Raw genomic sequence first — 19934 nt, 5'->3', positions numbered from 1 at the left:
TATGGTCTTTACTAAAGAAGACTATACGCAATGTCAAAAAAAATACCCAAGACACACAAGACTCAAAAAACTTTGATCTCAACCGAAGGAAAGATCATAAACAAAATTCAGTTTGTTTGGTAAACTGAAGCCAAAAGATCTTTGAGAGAGAGAGAGAGAGAGAGAGAGAGAGAGAGAGAGAGAGAGAGAGAGAGAGAGAGAGAGAGAGAGAGAGAGCACAAAATTCAAAGTTGTCTTGTGTTGCTTGCAGAGAGAGGAACAACTCGCTTGGTCCGGATCCTCTGGCTGCCTTTGGAATGTTCATTCCTTTTTGAAATCCCAACATTCTAAACTGTCCTCCAGACCATGACTCATGTTTTGGGCCTCCTGCCACTCCACAGCACCACCCAGTGGTGGTTTATCATCCAAGTCCAGAAATTTTTAGATCATTTTCTGCACATGCCCAGTCCGTCTTCCACTCTCTCAGCAGCCCACCTTCACCTTGGCTCTTAAAGGAAAACTGTTACTTTTTAACATAAAACCACACAACACATAGGTCAATACACAACACAGAACTCTGTAACACATAGAATTAGGAAAACTTGGAGAAAAATCAGCTGAATCTTTTATCTATAAATGGAATTCAAGACTAATGACAGGAATTAAAAATATACCTTTATTAAAGCATTTCATATATATTTGGGGTAAGATAGATGGGGAAATTGGAACAAAAGGAGGTATATCACCTAATACCCCTTTGTTTCAGAAATAGTTTGATACCTTTCTCGCGTGACAACCAGTTTTTGAAATTATGGTCTGGTAAAGGAATTAGAGTCATTGAAGATTATTATGAACAGGTCAGTTAATGTCCTTTACTCAATTGAAGGATAAATATGAAACATAGAGAAATATGCTTTTTGTCTAATTTCAAATAAAAAGATTTTTAAGAGATAAACTAGGATCAGAGTGATTATTACTCCCTTGTAGTGAAGTAGAAACTCTTATTTGGCAAGGGACTGTACGGAAATGTACTTCTGCAATGTACTTTTTGTTGCAAAGAGCAACGTCTAAACTGGGCTTTATACATCTAAAACAAAATGGGAACAGGATTTGAATATTATAATAGATGAACGCACATGGACAGACTTGTGCAGAGATTATATGACTAACACAATCAATGTACAATATAGATAGTATCATTTTATGCATCAATTATATATCACACCATACAAGTTGCATAGAATAAAATCGCTGCAATATAGAAGGTACAGTTCTGAACTCTACATGGATTTGTCCAAAATTGAGACCTTTTTGGGTGAAAGTAGGGGAACTATTAGAACAAATCACTATTATTTCATACCCACAAAACACTGACCTATTTTTATTAGGGAACGTGGAAGGGATGAACACTAAATTGAAACTTTCACTAAATCAAAAGAAAATTGTGAAAAAGTGTAGATTGATTACATGCAGAAATCCAAGTGTATTCCTTTAGAACAAATTAGTTATAATTTGAAGAATAAATATAATATATATTTACAAATATGGAGCCCATATATGCAAAAGATAGGTATGGTTGTTTAATATTATCTCTTCTGATTGCTGGATCCTACAATAAGATGAGTTAAGATACTTGCTTCTTTGATAAAGTCTTTGGTGTTCAATAGCTTATCCTAGTCCAATCCAGGAGTTATTTTTAGTTTCTTTCTTCCTTTAATATATTACTATATACTACAAAAAATTGTAAGCACTGTTTGTTGATTTTGCTTAGGGGGTTGAGATTAGGGACAGTTTGTTAAGGGGAGGGGGTATCATTTTTTAGCAGTCAGGATTAATTTGTACAATATGATGAATGCATACAAATTATTATATATATGTATGAAAATTTTAAAATAAAGTATTCAAGTTTGCAGTATATGTTTTAGTATAGGATTTTTCATTTCTTTGAAATGAATTTAGTATTCCATTTGTAAATAAATTCTTCTGCTATCTTTTCATCTATTAAATGTAGACCAATTTGTGAAAGGATGGGCTAGTTTCTCCATCAAAGAAATGATGCAATAAACTTTGCCTGGGCTGCCCAATATTTTTTTTTAAAATCAGGCAACTTTAGAACCCCTAAATTATAATCCCATGCTAATTTCTCCATGGAGATTCTAGCCATCTTACCATTCCATAGGAACCTGCTGACACCTTCGTTAAGTACCTTAAAAAGCTGTGAGGTAATGAAATGGACAATGATTGAAAAAGATTCTGAAGTCTTGGCATCACCTTCATTTTGATACAATTAACCCTGCCTATCAATGTTATAGGCAGAGCTCTCCATCTAGTTTGGTCCTCCTCAATCTTCTGGAACAAGGGGAGGTAATTAAGTTTGTGCAAATAACATACATTCTTATCTACTTTAATTTTAAATATTTTATGCCTTCTTCTAGCCACCTGAACTGACTTCCTTGTTGATATTATCTATAATCTCCATTTGTTAATAATATCACTCTTATCTAAATTCACTTTATAACCTACAACTTTCCCATAATCTTCCAGTCTGGTCCTTAACTTAGTCAGCAACTTCCTTGGGTCAAATATACTAACACACCATCAGCAAAAAGATTGCTTTTGTGATCCACCTGGCTCACCTTGAACCCCTTTATGCCTTGATCCTGCCAAATGGTTTCTGCCAGTGGTTCTATTGCCAGTATGAACAGTACTGGGGATAATGGACCAATTCTGGTGGACCGATTCAATGGAAAAATTAGAGACATTTGTCCTTTTATAATAATAATTTTAGCTTGGGGTTTAAGGTAAAGTGTCTTCACTCAATTAATAAATGTTTGGCCCAATCCAAATTTCTCTAATATCTTGCAAAGAAAGTCCCATCCCAATCTGTCAAAGGCCTTCTCCACATCTAGAGCCATGATTCGGTCCTGACAAAACTAAATGTATTATAGAAAGTAACCTAGTTATGTTGTTTGTCAGTTGTCTTCTTTCAACAAATCCAGTTTGATCTGGATTTGTTAATTTTGGTAGATATTTTGCCAATCCATTAGTTAATATTTTAGCAATAATTTTATGATCCATATTCAGTAAAGAGATTGGTCTATAGGAGGCAGGGTGGAAGGGATCCCAGTCTTTGATGGAATTATCAGAATGATAGCTGTTAAAAAGATTCTGTGAGAAAGTACATCTCTGCCACTTTTTCCACCCCTTCATAAGAAGGGGCATTAGAAGATCTTTAAATTCTTTATAGAATTCAGCAGGGAAACCATCTTCCCCCAGTGATTTTTCCAGCTTTAAAGAGGTCGAAGTCTGTGTAATCTCTTCATTTGAGAAAGGGGGCATTCAGCCCCCCCCCCTCTCTCTCCCCTTGATCTAAATTTGGTAGCTCTAATAGATGCAAGAACTCATCTATTTTTGTATGTTCTTTCACAAATTCAGATTCTTTATAAAAACCTTTCAAATGTTTCATTTATTTCTTTTGGTTTATATATTACTGTCCCCTGTTTGGATCACATTATTCTCGAGGTTACTTCTGCCTTTCTTTGCCAGGACAAGATTTTATGGGGTTTTCCCCCAGTTCATAAATCTGCTGTCTTGATCTTAAAATTAGGGGTTTTTTTTTTGTCTTTTATGTTTGTAATATGTTGTATTCGAGTTTCTAGTTCATCAGATTTCTATTTATCTTCCATACCCTTTCTTCAGTCATTTTTTTTTCTGATTAAGATATTTCCTGTTCTAAAGCACTAACTTCCTTCATGACTTTTTAATACTTTTCTTAAATCCAATGATTTTGCCCCTTAAATAAGCTTTCAAAGTGCCCCAAATTAAGAAGTTATCCTCAGTAGAGGGGCAGTTCATCTCACAGAACAACTCAATTTGAGCTCTAACAAAACTACAAAATTCAGGTTTTCCCAACACTAGTGTATTTAAGCACTGCCTCTCCATCACGGTTTGTTTGCCTGGCATTATAATGGATATCAAGGGTGCACGATCTAACCATAGCTGAGCTGCGGTCACTATCCTACCCTCCAATTGAGCTGATGTCAAAACTAAATCAATTCTAGTGTAAGAAATGTATTGTCTTGAGTAAAAAGAATAATCTTTCTTTTGGATTCTGTCTTCTCCAGATGTCAATAAAATTTGGATCTTTCATAAAGGCCAAGGTAGATTTAGATGCCCTGGTTATTTTCTTTGCTGACTTATCCATGACTTGATCCAGACAAAAAATTAAAATTCCCTCCAATCAAAATATTTTTGCACCCATCACTTAGTTTTAAAAATATATCCTGAATAAATTTTTTGCTATCAAAATTTGGGGCATAAGTGTCCAGGATTCTGAGTATATCTGTCACTGCATCATCACAAACCTTCCATTTGGATTGGCGACCACATCTTGGACCATAAATGGGACATTTTTCTTTATTTTAACAGCTACTTTTCCTTTCTTGTTGGCTGAGGTGGGTCTCCTCTAATAACACTATATTCGACTGAATTTTCTTAAGAAAATTTTGAGCCTGTGAACATTGAAACTTACGAATTTAATCATACCCCAGACATTTTTTTATTATCCTTGCCTTTCTCTTACATCTTTCTTGATCTTTCCTTGGCACAGACATCGGCAATAAAATAAAAATTAAAACAAGATTTAAATAAAGTTAAAAAACCCATAATATATTGACAATCACCATAAAATCCTTTCCCATCTCTTTGAACTATCTCTCCTGGCACCACCCACCAAAAAATTGGCCCCAATTCTTCCCCGATACTGAAGTGTGTCCATGTCACTGATTTAGAGACCTTCTCTTTATCCAATCTTCTTGGAGCTCTCTACATCTATATTTATCATTCATTTCTATATATCAACATAAGTAAAGTATCATTATTATATATACAATAATACAGGTACTTAACCTTCTACTCAGAATTCCAAAAGCCAGCACTTTTTTCAGTGGATGACATCTGCTCATCAAAGATGGAGTTTGGCACCAAGCATGACCCATCATAACCCTAGCTCATCTCCCATGTATCCCGATGCATTCCTCTACTTTATAAGCACCTCTGAATCACCTATACTGATGCCTGTTCCGCATCGCAACACTTTCAGTTGGCCTGGCAGCAGCTCAATGCCCGTCATCTCTACCCATAATCCCACACACAGCGGAAACTGATGTTCCAGCGCTAGCGCAGGGGAACCAAGTTCTCCTGGCACTGGTACAACAGGGGGCGGGGCGAGAGAGAGAAAGCACTGCAACTCGGTTGGGCAAGAGAGGTGGGGGGTGGGGAGAGAGACAGCAGTGCAACTCAGGCAGAAATCAAATTATTCTGAAATCTGGACGATTCTGAACAACAACAGGTGTCTGGTCTCTAGTCCCTATGATCTCAGATAAAAGGTTAGATGCCTGCATATTCAAAAATCTAATTTTGTTTTTGAGAAGTATTCAAATTAGAACCAACGTTTAGGGCCTCTTTAGAATCATTAAAACATTTCTTCTTGCCTCCGGGAAGGAAAATTTTTAATTTTGTTGGATGCAACAGAACATAATCTAAGCCTTTATTTTTAAAGTTTTCTTGTACCTTCAAATTCTTTCCTTTTATTAAAAAAAAATCAAAGTTGAAGTTAAATCTGAATAAAATAAAACTTTTCTCCATCTACTTCAATAGGGCCACCTCATTTTTTTCCCAACTCTATTACAGCACGCAGGGGGGTTTTTTAACAAAGTGATTTGAGAATCTAATCAAAACTGTTCAGGTTTCCTGGTCAGGACTTGGTTTAGGGAAGGGGATCTTTGTGGGCTTTCTATATGTAAATCTTCAACCATCTCCTTTTTATCTATATAATGTGATGCAGTTGACAATAAACTTGACTTGATTTAAAATTTCAGTGACTTCTGTCAATCCAGCAACATAAGAATAATTTTATCATAATTTTAAATTTTGCAGTTTGGTTCCCATTGGAAACACAAATTAGAAGATCACCCAGCTATGATAGATTTTGCTTCTTTATCCAATTGTTGCTTCTGAAGGCTAATTAAATGCTTTAGTATTATGTGTAATGCAGTGGTTTTCAACCTTTTTCTCCCCACTCACATCTTTGGCTTGGCTTCACGGACGAAGATTTATGGAGGGGTAAATGTCCACGTCAGCTGCAGGCTCGTTTGTGGCTGACAAGTCCGATGCGGGACAGGGAAACACGGTTGCAGCAGTTGCATACCACTCACATACCACCTTAAGTAATGCCTTACTTATCACAGAGTACCTATTGCATCCTACAACAAAGATAAAATGACTTCAGACATGCCTTAATAACTGGAGATCACTGTGATTATATAGTACAACTTGTTCAGAACATGAACAATTCAGTTCGTCCAATATGTATATTTTTAAGAACTAAAGATTCCACATTAAATAGCCTTTTTTAAAACTTTAAATAGTTTAATATTGGAGCAATCTGTTGTTTAAGTTAAATACAAATGTTTATAACCTTGTACATTAATTTACATTGTCCAGTTAGAGATTCCATCAATTTATTTTCACCAAATGCTTTGTTTGCTGTTCAGTAATAAGTACACAAGTCCAAAACTATTAAAATTTATTAATCTGCTTCATAGAGGAATGGAAGAAAATACTTCAAACATTTTTTTTTCAATTTGCATTAGATTGTATTCCAGCTAAGTATTGTGTATCCAAGCTTCAAAACAATACAAACCAAACATCTTAAATAGATTTACAATTCTATGGACATTTTGATCAGGAAAATATTTGCACTTTTGTTATTCCCATTTTTATTAAAATGCTAAAATAAATGCAGGCTTCCAAATGTAGCACATTTATTTGAAAGCTAATAATTATTACCTGACAAACTCCAAACATTGAAAAAAATGAATTCCTGCTCTACACCCAAGTGACGAGCACACTCTCAATACAATGGTAATATTTTGGGGAGGTTCACCTTGTTTTTAAAACTTTGCTTAAATTCCATTTAAGCTGCACACATATAGGTTAAACATTTCACGTTTCTAGTTACATTACCAAATTTTTTAAAAAAGCTCACCTCATTGAAAAAAAAGAACAGCAGTTGTCAATGTGGAACTTACTTGTGTCATGGTTGGATACTTCTGAATTTGTTATTTGTAATCATTTAATTAAACTCCTCCTGTTTTCTTCAAAAATGGTTTGAAAGCATGATTTACCTGACTCACTGGTAAACCATCCTACCTAATATTTCTCAATTCATATTATGAGGCTAACAAATGCATTAACTCTAGAAGTAGCTGATTTTTTTTTTGCATACTCTTTTAGACGATTCGCATAGTTTGAACACCACTGATCAACTTCCACAATTTCTAAATCCGCATTGCATTTTTGACACAGGATCACCACCTGTCAAAATATTTATTGCAACATCTACTGATATACAGTAGTTTTTTTTCAACATTAAATTCGGATGGCCTTGCATTTTAATTACAATTAATTGTACTTTTGTTAAATACATACATGCTGTCAGTGAGAAGTAGCACTAATTTTGTTGAACAATTCTGATGACACAACTTATAGTAGCAAAGCTCAGATGATCACAGAATCTTTGAAAAAAGCTTTGTAAGTTTGCAATTTTCTTTATATATAGCCTATAGCTTTAGTTAATAAAAGTGTACATTCAGTAGCAACTATACAATGGAAGTGAAGAAAAAAAATTGAAAAGGTACAAAAGCAAGGGTCACTGGTTTATGATGATACTCAAGTAAGATTCTTAACAAATGGTATCCCAACAATTGTACAAGTCATTTTGGAGATTAGACTCATTTTTTTGGTCACAAGATCACAAGAAGCAGAACAGAAGCAGGCCACTAGGCCTATCGAGTCTGTTCTGTGACACTGCACTAAGTTGAACCATGCTCATTTTCCAGCCTTTTCCCCATATCCCTTGATACTCTTACTAATTAGATAATTATCAATTTCCTGTTTAAATTCTCCCAGTGATCTGGCCTCCACCGCTGTGTGCAGCAGTGAGTTCCACAGATCGACGACCCTCTGACAAAAGAAGTTCTTCCTCATCTCTGTTTTAAACAGATAACTTCTAATTTTAAGACTGTGACCTCTTATTCTTGATTCACCCACCAAGGGAAACATCTTATCTACATCTATCAAAACCTTTCAAAATTTGAAATGTCTCTGAGATCCCCTCTGTAATTGAAGATGTATGGATTCCTGTAACTGATATAGTTAAAGCAATACATGGTGTCCACCATACACTGTTTTTTGGAAAGATTATGCTTCACAAAGAAGTGTCATTTCATTTTTGTCTTTGTTACAGAGAAGGCCAGTGATGCACCAAGTTTCCTATTAAGTCAAAACCTAATTGCAAGAAAAGTCTTTACTGAAAAGCAATTGCTAAAATAACACAAAAATTAAAAGCCAAGCTGAACACTCCACCTTTAGTTGCTAGAAAACAATTTCTTATTCTTTCCACACGTGATAAATGGCTACAACCAAATAGGTTATCTTGCTTGTTAAAAAAATGTCGTTTTGTATATACATTTACCCATTACCAAAAACCATTAAGGTTTGCTTTGCAGCTCCCCACAGATAAAATTAATATTCAAGTCACCCTGAGCTAATACAACTCTTCAATAGTGCAAACTGAAGTTGCAAATGACAATAGACTTAACCTTGCTTTACACAACTGCAATTTAGATTCATTTAGCACATAGGTATACAGGTTTCAATTTGCGGAACTACGAAAAATTTCTACAGTTGTTTATCCAGATTTTTCATATTTTCCTCCATCCATTGAATGTTCAAACGAATCACTTCCTGAGCCTCTTTGACCGATCCAAGCTGAGAAGTTTTGTCCGCCAGTGATTCAAAAAATGTTTGGACCTATGATTAAAAATAAAACAAGGATTAGTGTAAATTAGAAAAAGTGGAACAAAGGTTATATTCCTTAAACGGATGGCAGGTGCTACATTTTCTCTTAGGATGCCATAGGTGCTCTGCGGTTTGTAAAGGATGACTTAAGGTGATATGTGAGTGGAAGGAAAAAGATTGAGAACCAGTGTATTGCTACATAAAATAATTTGCTTCTCCTCCCATTACTTTTGTTAAAAATGGGTGCCAAGGCATTCTAAAAGCTGGTCTATGTAGTAATCCAGTGGATAATTTCTGATTAGTTTCACAAAGTATACACAATCTTAGAAGGGGCACTATTTTTATATTGGGTGGCCGTTAGTGTGCTATTACAGAGACCTGGGTTAGAATCTGTAAGTAGCTTGTAGTTCCTCCCCGTCTCTACTTGGGTTTCCTCCAGGCCACTCCTGTTTCCTCCCACCCTTCAAGACGTACAGGGTCTGGAGATTAATTGGGGTATTTGGGCAACATGGGTTCAGGGGCTGGAAGGGCCTGTTACCATGCTGTATGTCTAAATTAAATTACCATACATACTCATGCAATAGTTGAGTTTTGGAGACCAATTCTTTGAGTCAAATTTGGAGGGTGCCGACTTTAACATGGATACTACTTTGCCATATGAATCTGCATCATTCAAGGTGTTGGGAGCTCGGATGGCCAGGACCAGGTGACAAGTCTGCGCTTGGGGCACCAGGAGCTCCAGTGGGTGGGCAGTCAAGGAGAGAATCCGCATTCGGGTGTCGGCAGCTCCGATGGGCGGGCAGCCGAGGCGTCAAGCATTCAGGAGGGTGGATGGCCGAAGTGAGGGGCTCATGGTCAGGACTTTGGGAGCTCAGGTGGGCGGTAAGTCGGGGCAAAAAATAGGGGAGGGGGGGTAGAATCAATTTCTACATGGGATATATGGAAAATATGCAATTTTGGGCCAAAAAAAAGGGGAAGGGATTCAACCTTTACATAGGAATGACTGTATATGGTAAATTAAATTATAAATTTAAAAGGAATGGTAATTAGTGGTAAATAAAGCTTAAAGAGAAATAAAAGGGCAAAAGGACTGCATCCAAGAGTTGAGGTTCTAGCCAAAGAGAAGATTTTTTTGTCTAAGAGACAATATTGTGCCCTGTAGTTAAATTTTCATAATTGTACTATCATGAAACTATAAAAGATTGCATCTGAGTGAAAGGCACATGAGAATGCAAAATGACAGATCCCGGACCATTCAGTCAGAGAAGGAGGCAAATAGAGGAAAGAAATATAATTTAAACGCATACAGACTTGAGCACATGATTTCCAGCAAGTTCTTAATATGCAATTTCAAATATCCTAGGGTGTTCAGAAAGACAGCATTTTATTCATGTGCATTCCCACTTGTTCCTGATTCTATCTTACAAGGAACTGGACTGTTTTGCAGGAAATTTTAATTTAATATTTCTTCCTCATCAATAACCATTTTTATTCCTTAAAATGTTTGATATAGTTAATAGTTTAATCAGTTCCATTATTATAAACATGTTGGGACAATATGATTTCCAATGACAAAATATTTAAAGTACACATTTAAAAAAAAAAATCTTTTTATACTATATATCAGTATCAATCATTATGTGCAACTAAATTGGCTGAGGCCTGCTTACACTAATCAAAGCCAAACCAATGGATGTACCATACAGTTAAAAATTAAAATTGGTATGAATATACTCACAATCAAAACATCACTAACCTCAAGCAGGTGGGCCTTCGTTGAAAATTGTGATGTAGTTTCAGTGATAATGGTCTGAAGAGAAAACGATCCGAGATGAAACCTAATAATAGAGTTTGAAAAATTAAGCATTTTCATGGACTGAACTTTAAATTGTTCGACTCAAAGAAGATCACTTAACATGGTTAAAAACACAATGCTGGAGAAACTCAGCAGGTCAAACAGTGTACTTTATATAGCAATGATACACAAGCAATATTTTGGGCCTGAGCCATACCTTCTTCTTTCAAGCACCTCCCAAAATTTTGAAAAGAGTATGGAAACAGAGTGCTCTATATTTTCAGATATATTGTTTACAAGCCCAAGGAATGAACTATTAAATACCTAATTTTTTAATGAGGTACACAATGCTAATAGCATTGAATTAACTTAACATTGGTGGTTAGAATATACATATTTGTGTACATTATTTATTAATAATGTTGAACAAACCTGACTTAACATATTATGACTGGAAACAAAATGATGCCTTTGGCATTGTGGAGGGAATATGATGAATATTACAGAAGATAAACAAATGAAATCTCAATGTGCACAATTTTTTAAAATCAATTGGAAGATGTAATGTAAAGGACAAATTACAAGTCCAATTTCTATGTGCTAAAGCGTATGCAAAAGTCAAATGTATTTTTAGGCGTCATAATGTGCACATTAGATATAATTATAAAAGAATATCAGCATTAAGTACCTACTTCTTAATCAGTTCATCCCAATTTTCCTTGACAAAATCCCAAGCAAAAAGATATCCAACTGGGGTTCTGCTGGAAGTAGCAAGAATAAAAGGTAGTTCCTGTGTCCGAATGGTGTCATGATGCAAGCTGTTGTACATCAGCCTGAGAGTCAAGCAAAGATAATCCATTAGTTATCTGGTGAGAAACACTGAAAAATAATCATTAAAATGAGTTTTATCCAATAATTCAGTATTTCGTGTAAAAGCTGTTCCGAGACTAATTTGTTGGGCTATGGACTTGATTACATTTTAAATAATCTATATATTGGTGTGTAAATATATATACAATTTTCAAGAATAGAGGAAATTTCCCTCCAAAATGTTGTCTTACTTAAGGCAACCATTTGGGAATGTTCTGATGAATATTTAAAAAGCAGAAGATTCAACCTGACATCTTTTGTTAGAGTTGAAACATGCCATAGATGCTGAACATATCTTAAAAGAAAAGATATAAATGCATTCTATCCACATTAATTGTGATTGTTATTTTAATGAAACTGTCAGTTGGCACAGAAGTTAACATCCCACAAACCAGATCAGATGGTGAACATTGTTGGTTTTTGCCATGGCTGTAAGCATTTTGCTTTTGTCCGTCTTCGACTGCAAATGGCTGTACATCTGGCACATAAACGTCCAGCCCTCAAGAGTACGTGCTCCAATAGTGAAGATTGTTGTAGTCAGATCAGATGGCAACCTGCAATTTAAAAAAAGTGAAACTGAGACCGACAATTTAGAAAGGACTGAACAGAAAGAATATGGAAAGGTTCAGATACATTTTAGAAGCAAAAATAAATCAATAAAATGAGGTTTGAACATCTATTTTGCACTACTTGTTGGATTGGATGATACCTTCTTTTCTCACTTCCATATTCATTTTCTATAACACAAGCTTGAAAAGAAGTTGAAGAGGAGGAAAGAATGTGGTAAAACAAAAATTTTGAGAGATAGTGCAAATGAAGATGATTGCTGCTGCCCACCACCCCCCCAACCCCACCCCAAGTAGAAAGGAATAGTGAGATGGAAACTTAAATTGTGATTTAAGTTTAGGCATCCCCACAATTATTACCACTGATAATAAATAGATACTGGTTTACAAGTAATGGTGATAATAGTGCAGGACTCCAGTCCCTCCAGCAGACTGTTGTCTGTCCCAGATTCCAATGGCTGCAGCCTTTCAGGTGTCTCTTGGTTGTGGGACTATTTCCACAAACAGGTCTGCAGTGGTTCAAGTTAACAACTCATCACCACATTATAAAGGGCAATTAGGAAAGAACAATAACCATTGGACCTGCTAGAAATATCCCAATCCAATGCAGCAATAAAAAAAACAAATGTATTCAAGTTCATTATTGGAGAGATTTTTAAAAAAATTCTGTGGAATGATATATTCATGCTACATTAAAACATAGATAAGCAATTAAATATTACAAATATTGGACATTGGAATTTAGGAGAATGAGGGGGATCTAAATGAAATATTTCAAATGTTGAAAGGCGTGGACTGAGTAGATGTAGGAAGGTTGTTTTCCATAGTCCAGGACAAGAGGGTGCAAATTCAGGATTAAAGGATGTTCACTTAGAACAGAGAAGCCAAGGAATTTCTTCAGCCAGAGGGTGGTAAATCTGTGGAATTTGTTGCCACAAGCAATTGTGGAGGCCAGGTCCTTGGGTGCATTTAAGGGAGAGATTGATAGGTTCTTGATTAGCCAGTGCATGAAAGGCTATGGGGAGAAGCCAGGCAATGGAGAAGATGGATCAGCTCATGATGAAGTGGCAGCGCAGACTCGATGGGCTGAATTACCTACCTATTTCTGCTCCTATGCCTTATGGTCGAACATTAACAATCGACAATTGGAGATTCAAATATATCTTAGAGGCTTTGAACTTAAGGCAAAAAGGTTACATCATTGAGTCTACTTACAGACTTGAGACTACTTACAGACTTAAGTCTGAACTGTTCATCCACTTGGTAAACAGATTACTTGCGTTCTGAATACAAGAGTCATATTTCAAATCACATGCGGTAGCAAGAAGTTTGGAACGAAGTTGCCTTTCAGAGAATGATCCATTATTGCTCCATGTTTGTTGGTCAATCAAGTCTCCAAAAATATCAAAAATGTATTCCTACAAAACAGACACAAACAGTTTGGACATGATGCACAAAATATATTCCAATTTATCAGCAGCAATTATCACATTTCAGAACCATCCCAATCTGTTACTAAACACAAAATAAAGCTAAAACGCGGGAAAGATAACTATTGAAAAATGTTTCATTCAAAAGTATTGTTCCCGTGGATTTGGGACTTCATGCTCTAAAAATAAAAGCATTACAGAATTATCGTAAATATTCATGTATAATGCGACTCCCCCCCCATTTTTGAGGGGAAAAGGGGGAAAAATTTTACCCCCGTGTATAATGCAACCCCCCTTCCCCTCACCCACCTGAGTCGCGCTGCCGACTACCACTCGCCCGCCCGGCTGCCCGAGTCGCGCTGCCAACTACCGCTCACCCGCCCGAGTCGCGCTGGCATCTCTCCGCTCGCCCAACCGCCCAAGTCGCATTGCTGACTACCGCTCGCCTGCAGAATTTTAAAAAATTTTTACTCTCGTATATAATGTGACCTCCCCCCCCTATTTTTGAGGGAAAAAAGGGGGAAAGTTTTTCGCATTATACACAAATATTTACAGTGCATATTTTCAAAAATTTGTGAGAATAATTATGTATGTTCATCAGTTATATTAATTGAATATCAAGCTTCAGTTACCTAGAACGTCATCAGCAAAGTGGTACACAAATTACTATCGGTGAAGCCCCCCCCCCACTATTTGGAAATTCATTGGGTCATGATAACAGATATTATTGAATCGACCTTACTCTAGGAAAAGGTTTCACATCCTGTGCCAATACAGAATATACAAAGGAGGACGCATACATGCAGTGTTGGTGTTTTTTGATTGGTGGTGGTTTTGGAGGAGTGCCAAGTAGTAGGGAATGGTTGCTGCATAGGAGTACTTTGAGCTTGTTAACAATTGTCATTTGGATATTGGGCATGGGGTACGAGCTTGGTTAAGAGTTTGGGATTGTCACTACATGGGGTGGGTGGGGGAAGAGGTCTCAAAGGGAAGCCGGTACGTAAATAACTTAAAGGTGACCTACTCCTAATTGGATTCTCATTGTCAGTTGTAAACATGCCCAGGAAGATCCCTTTTAAAGTTTACTTCTGCAGAACATCCAATGCTAATGAAACCTGTGTGAAATGAATGATCAGCAACAGGCATGCTTTGAATCACCTTGACCCATCTTCTCCAAGCAATGCTCTGAATGACCAATGCTCTATGAATGATGTAATCACACACATGTTTGTTCTATGTAGAAGTACCTATATACATGCACGATTTATTTCATTATTGAATTTCTGCTCCAGAAATAGCAATTTTCACATATTGAAAAAAGGCTATGCAGCCCTGATGGAATTTTGGGTCAAATCCATTAGAGTCACTGGAGCTTTATGCAAGTAGAACACAATGATTCTACAAACACATTCCCAGGATTTTGCGGCAGATACATGGCAAATTAACAAGACAGTGAAGTTGAAAGACATCTGATACCTTCACCCGATTAGAGAGCGAGAGATTACCCCTCTTTTGAATGAGCATATAGATCCTGTTGAATTGCACCAATGCTTCAACTATTGGTACTGGGCTGTCTTCATACTTCAAATAGCTTGTCAGATTCAGCACTGTCTTCACTGAGATTTTCCCTGCACTAAAGGACAAGGTGAAAACACATTGATCTGAAAAATTCAGGATTGATTTTTACTTGCATAGTGGTCAGTTTCTTATCATGTTTATTTACAATACAGAAACCATTTGGCTCATTGAATCTATGCCAGCTCAGAGAAAATTCATCAGTCACATTCCTCCAACCATTAGCCTGATACCTATTCTCACTCATCTGTTATCAATTCCTGCCACCCACCGACAGTAGGGCAATTCACAGTAGCCAACTAATGTACCAACAAGTCTTCAGTGTTTGAAAATAAACTGGGAGCAAAAAAAAACAGGGAGAATATGTGAACAGAGAGATCAGGATCAACCCAGAACCAAAAATCACTGTGCAACCCTCAAAATATTTCACAGCCTGAACAGTTTCATTAAAAAATATTACTTTGAAGATCACAGTTCAACACCAAATCGTTACCCATTTTGTGATTTGAAAATCTATCAGAGCAAACTTGTGTCTCAAACCTTCAGTTTTCTTTGCCCAGGTGAAGGACGCTAGTTTTTGATTCGAGTACTTCACCTGACGTTCTAGCAAGCATTCTCAAACATCATGGCCATTCTTTCCAAAGCGACCATGCACAAGATCATTTCTTACTCATTGCCCAAAACCAGTCAGGAAAAGCCCATTCTCTAATTGGTTCCTCAACATAGTGGTCTTAATAAAAAAACCCAGCCACATAGTATAATTGTTAGTTTGGTTTGATCAATCCATGTATGCATTAAAGTTACCCATGATAACAACTGCACTAAGAAAGTAGCACGTACTTCTAATTTCCCATTTCATTACACTTTCCTGCATCTTGACTAACTGTTAAGGCCAATAGATGACACCTGGCAATGCTTCCTGCCCCTTGTAATTTCCTCCAATAAGATTTCACATCACAATGTTCTGAGCCAACTTCCATCCTCATATTAAGTTGCCACTTTACTAACTGCACTACCCCAACTTCAATAAAAACACAACGCTGGAGAAACTCAGCAGGTCAAACAGTGTGCTTTATGTAGCAAAGATAAAGATACAGAACCGACGTTTCGGGCTTGATCAAGGGCTCATGCCCGAAAGGTCTATCATCTTGGTCATAGATTTGCAGAGAAAGCCGACGGCTTTATCAAATTTCTTATGCCCTTGTATCCAGAATGTCACAGCTGTTGTACCATTGAGTAAGCAAACATCTGAATGCCATTTAGCTTGCATTATCAGACTGCTTGACCCAGCTGCAAGATTAATGTATATTTTTGAGGAAAGGACGACCAAATCCAATGAGTAGCATAGTCTAATAAGCATAGTCAACTACATTTAACCAAAATTTTGAGATTTGATTGTTACAACTGTTAAAATATAAAATAGATGCTAAGAACATAAAAAGAGGACGAGGAGTAGGCCACCTGGCCTGTCAAGTCTGCTTCACTATTTAATGAGATTAAGCAGACCTGCCTTTCACCTCCACAATCAATTCTACTGTTACGCAAAAACTGAGTAATATTTTTATCTTACAATCATAAAGGTGCTTGCAAATAACGTTGTTTAATGAATCTTAATTAAACCATAAACCATTGCCAAGTAAACAATTAGCAACAACACCAAACATACAGATTTGTTGACTATTTGTAGTACAAGCAAGCACCAAACTTGAATGATTAAAAAGAGTCAAAGGGCAGCACTTACCTTGCAAGCACAAAGGCATTATTGATTAGGCCAGCTCGGTCCTGATCACTTATCGCCAAGTGATCATTTTGTAATAATACAATTAATTTCTCTGAGCTGCTCTTGTCATAATCAACGATATAGTAACCACTCATGTTCACGTTAAACTTCACCCAAGCCACACTTGGTTCTTTCAGATCAATGGTATCTAATGGAAAATAAAGTGCAAATGCATTTCTTTTTCTTTGGCTTGGCTTCGCGGACGAAGATTTATGGAGGGGTAAATGTTCACGTCAGCTGCAGGCTCGTTTGTGACTGACAAGTCCAATGCGGGACAGGCAGACACGGTTGCAGCGGAAAATTTGTTGGTTGGGGTTGGGTGTTGGGTTTTTCCTCCTTTGTCTATGCCATTTTTAAAGATAAGGTCCAATAAAAGTTAATGGTTCTGTATGTAACCGTAAAAGTGTCAATAGTAAAGAATTTTTATTGTGCAGTACAACTGTACAGCTGAGGACCCAAGATCAATGTATACCATCATGCCACTAATATGGTCATACACTGGTCATAGTTAAGGTACAATGGAAAACTGAAGAGACTCTGGATCTAATCAAGGCTATGTCTTCAGTGATGATGTACGTCAAAGTGACCCTGGTCAGGTCACTCGTCGGAGTGCTACTGGTACCATGTAACCCAATACTACCTGCTGCATGGTTGGGTGGTCAGTGACTAAACCGGCTCCTCCACCAGACTTGCCTAGTAAGGAGGGTGGCTAGACACCCTGCAGGTTGTAAAACAAGATCTGTCAAAGAGCAGACAAACTCTCTTGAAGGATCAATGGCCACCTAGCAAACACATGCCATGAAGCATGGAAAGGGGATCCCTTGCCTCAAAGCTTGGCCTGGCCATTAACTACAACAGAACTCCCCCTGGCCATCATGGACCTCACCATGCCGCTGGATCCAGGAGAGGATGTCGAGAGGGTGGGTTTGGACCTGTGCAGCCCCCCTACTCACCTAAATCCATTCACGCACACACTCTTCCTTTCTGAGGAGTGGGGTATCCTCATACTAAACCCCACAAAATGACTGAAAGGAACCATCATCATCCTATGGGATGGGCGGCCAGAAGAAGATGTCAAAGTAAAATAAGTTGGTAGAAAAAGATACTGAGCATTCAAGTTTAAATGAGAGTATAAAGTATTTGTACGGTTCAAACAGTACTGTACAGATCATTTATTTGCCAATTTTTAATAATTCACTTAAAACCTTGTCTGTTCCAATGTGAACTCTTCCAACCTTGCTGAAAGAATGTCAGCAATCTAATCTGCCCTTAAATTTATGTTAATTCTGCTGTATCAGCCACTTGCTGATGGGCATATTTTTCACTTTCTTCCTGGTTTGAGACAACTGTCCTGGCCCTGCAAAGGATCAACGTGAAGACAAACAATTGCAGATATCAATTGCAGATATCAAGTGCAGAATTTTGAGCTTGAAGCTTCATACTGTTGCTCCATTGAGTGAGTATGGGGAGACGGCAGGTATTGAGTAAGTGATCAGCCATGATCATAATGAATAGTGGTATAGGCTTGAAGGGCCAAATGGCCTACTCCTGCACGTATTTTCATTGAACCTAAATGTTTTTGCGTCATTATGATGTTGACAACACAGACTAAATATTTACATTTTAGATAATGGGTTCCACTTTTTAATTGTTTTAAATTTAGAGATACAACATAGTTACAGGCCTTTCTGGCCAATGAACCTGCACCACTCAAATATACCCATGTGACCAATTAACCTACTGACCCCATACATCTCGAAGGTGGGAGGAAACTAAAGCACTCAGAGGAAACCCATGCATTCACAGGGAGAATGTACAAATTCCTGACAGACAGTGGTAAGTTCGAACCCAGGACACTGGGACGGCACTAGCATTGCCCTAACCACTGTGCTAACCACGCCACCCTTCAAATGTCCGTTCTCGACTTCATCACTTCTTGAATGTCCATTCCTGTCACTGTGGAATCAGTTATTCTTAGGAGACAGTGCAACAAAGAATACATACAAGAACATGAGAGAAAAGCCGTGACTGAAATGTTAGCAATTAAATAAACTTTCTGCAGAGTGTGTACAGAAAATCCAATGAGTTTCTGGAATCATACATTATGTTAAACCACATCATATTCCATTAAAAAAAAGTATTTATTACTTCACGGGGCTGGACTTTGGTGTTAATGCCAGCAATTTGCTGCCCATCATAAATTGTTCTCAAGCTGAACAGACAGATAAGTAATGAGAATAGTCGAAAAATAATGGTGGATGTTTCAAGCTGAAACTCTTCATCAGGACTCAGTTTCAGCTTGAAACGTCGACTACTCTTTTTCTCCCACTGATGCTGCTCGACCTGCTCAATTCCTCCAGATTGTGTCTGGCTTCAGAATCCAACATCTCCAGCCTCTTATGTGTCTCTGATTTAATAACAATCCATTGATATTGTGGTTTACTACTATTAACTTTTAAAAATATCATTACTTGAATTTAAACTCCCAGTGGTATTTAAGCTTATGCCTCCTGAATCAATGACCCAGAAATCTAGCTGTTAGTCTGATAATGTAACCACTATAATTATACTGTGCTGTTATAATACCAGAATGTTTTAATTAACACAAGTCCAACAAAGGCTATGGGGAACTGGTTCAGGTGGGGAAAATGAGGCAGAAGTCAGGTTACCCATGATCATATTGAATGGTGGGGGAAGACAGAGGTGGCTTTTGCCTGCTTCTAGTTTCTTGTGCTCTTTTCTGGAAAGAAACTGCAAATAACTTGGCTTTCTTCTGACGGTTGGAAAGAATTACTTTAATATTAAACAATAATCTACTTTATGACTGTACAAATAATACAACAGTATTCACTTGAATTGTTACATTTAGTGAGTAAATATTCGTGTAAAATGCAACCCCCCTCCATTTTTGAGGGGAAAAAATTTTACCCCCGTGTATAAAACACCCCCTCCCCTCGCCCGCCCGAGTCCCGCGGCTGTCTCTCCCCCTCTCCCACCTGAATTGCGCTGTCATCTCTCCCCCCTCACCCGCCCGGGTTGTGCTGCCATCTCTCCCCCCCCTCCTCCACCCCAACCTA

General features: G+C 37.4%; 1 protein-coding gene across 2 annotated transcripts in view; it reads right to left on the bottom strand.

Annotated features, from left to right (window-relative positions):
- Positions 1-6551: 6551 nt before the first annotated feature.
- lnpep (leucyl/cystinyl aminopeptidase) overlaps positions 6552-19934 on the bottom strand; it is a 109079-nt gene continuing 95696 nt past the window's right edge. For both annotated transcript variants that reach the window (XM_069892184.1, XM_069892194.1), the window contains exons 12-18: positions 16819-17005; positions 14979-15135; positions 13306-13490; positions 11899-12060; positions 11329-11469; positions 10598-10679; positions 6552-8853 (exon numbers count right to left, since the gene is read on the bottom strand). In XM_069892184.1, coding sequence (XP_069748285.1) covers positions 8722-8853; positions 10598-10679; positions 11329-11469; positions 11899-12060; positions 13306-13490; positions 14979-15135; positions 16819-17005 — 1046 coding nt within the window. In that variant the 3' untranslated portion in view covers positions 6552-8721. The remainder of the gene's footprint in view (positions 8854-10597; positions 10680-11328; positions 11470-11898; positions 12061-13305; positions 13491-14978; positions 15136-16818; positions 17006-19934) is intronic.

Source organism: Narcine bancroftii, chromosome 1 (assembly GCF_036971445.1).
Source record: "Narcine bancroftii isolate sNarBan1 chromosome 1, sNarBan1.hap1, whole genome shotgun sequence".
Classification (NCBI taxonomy): Eukaryota; Metazoa; Chordata; class Chondrichthyes; order Torpediniformes; family Narcinidae; genus Narcine; species Narcine bancroftii.
Note: the sequence above shows the minus strand (reverse complement) of the source record. Positions and strands in the feature narration are given on the sequence as shown.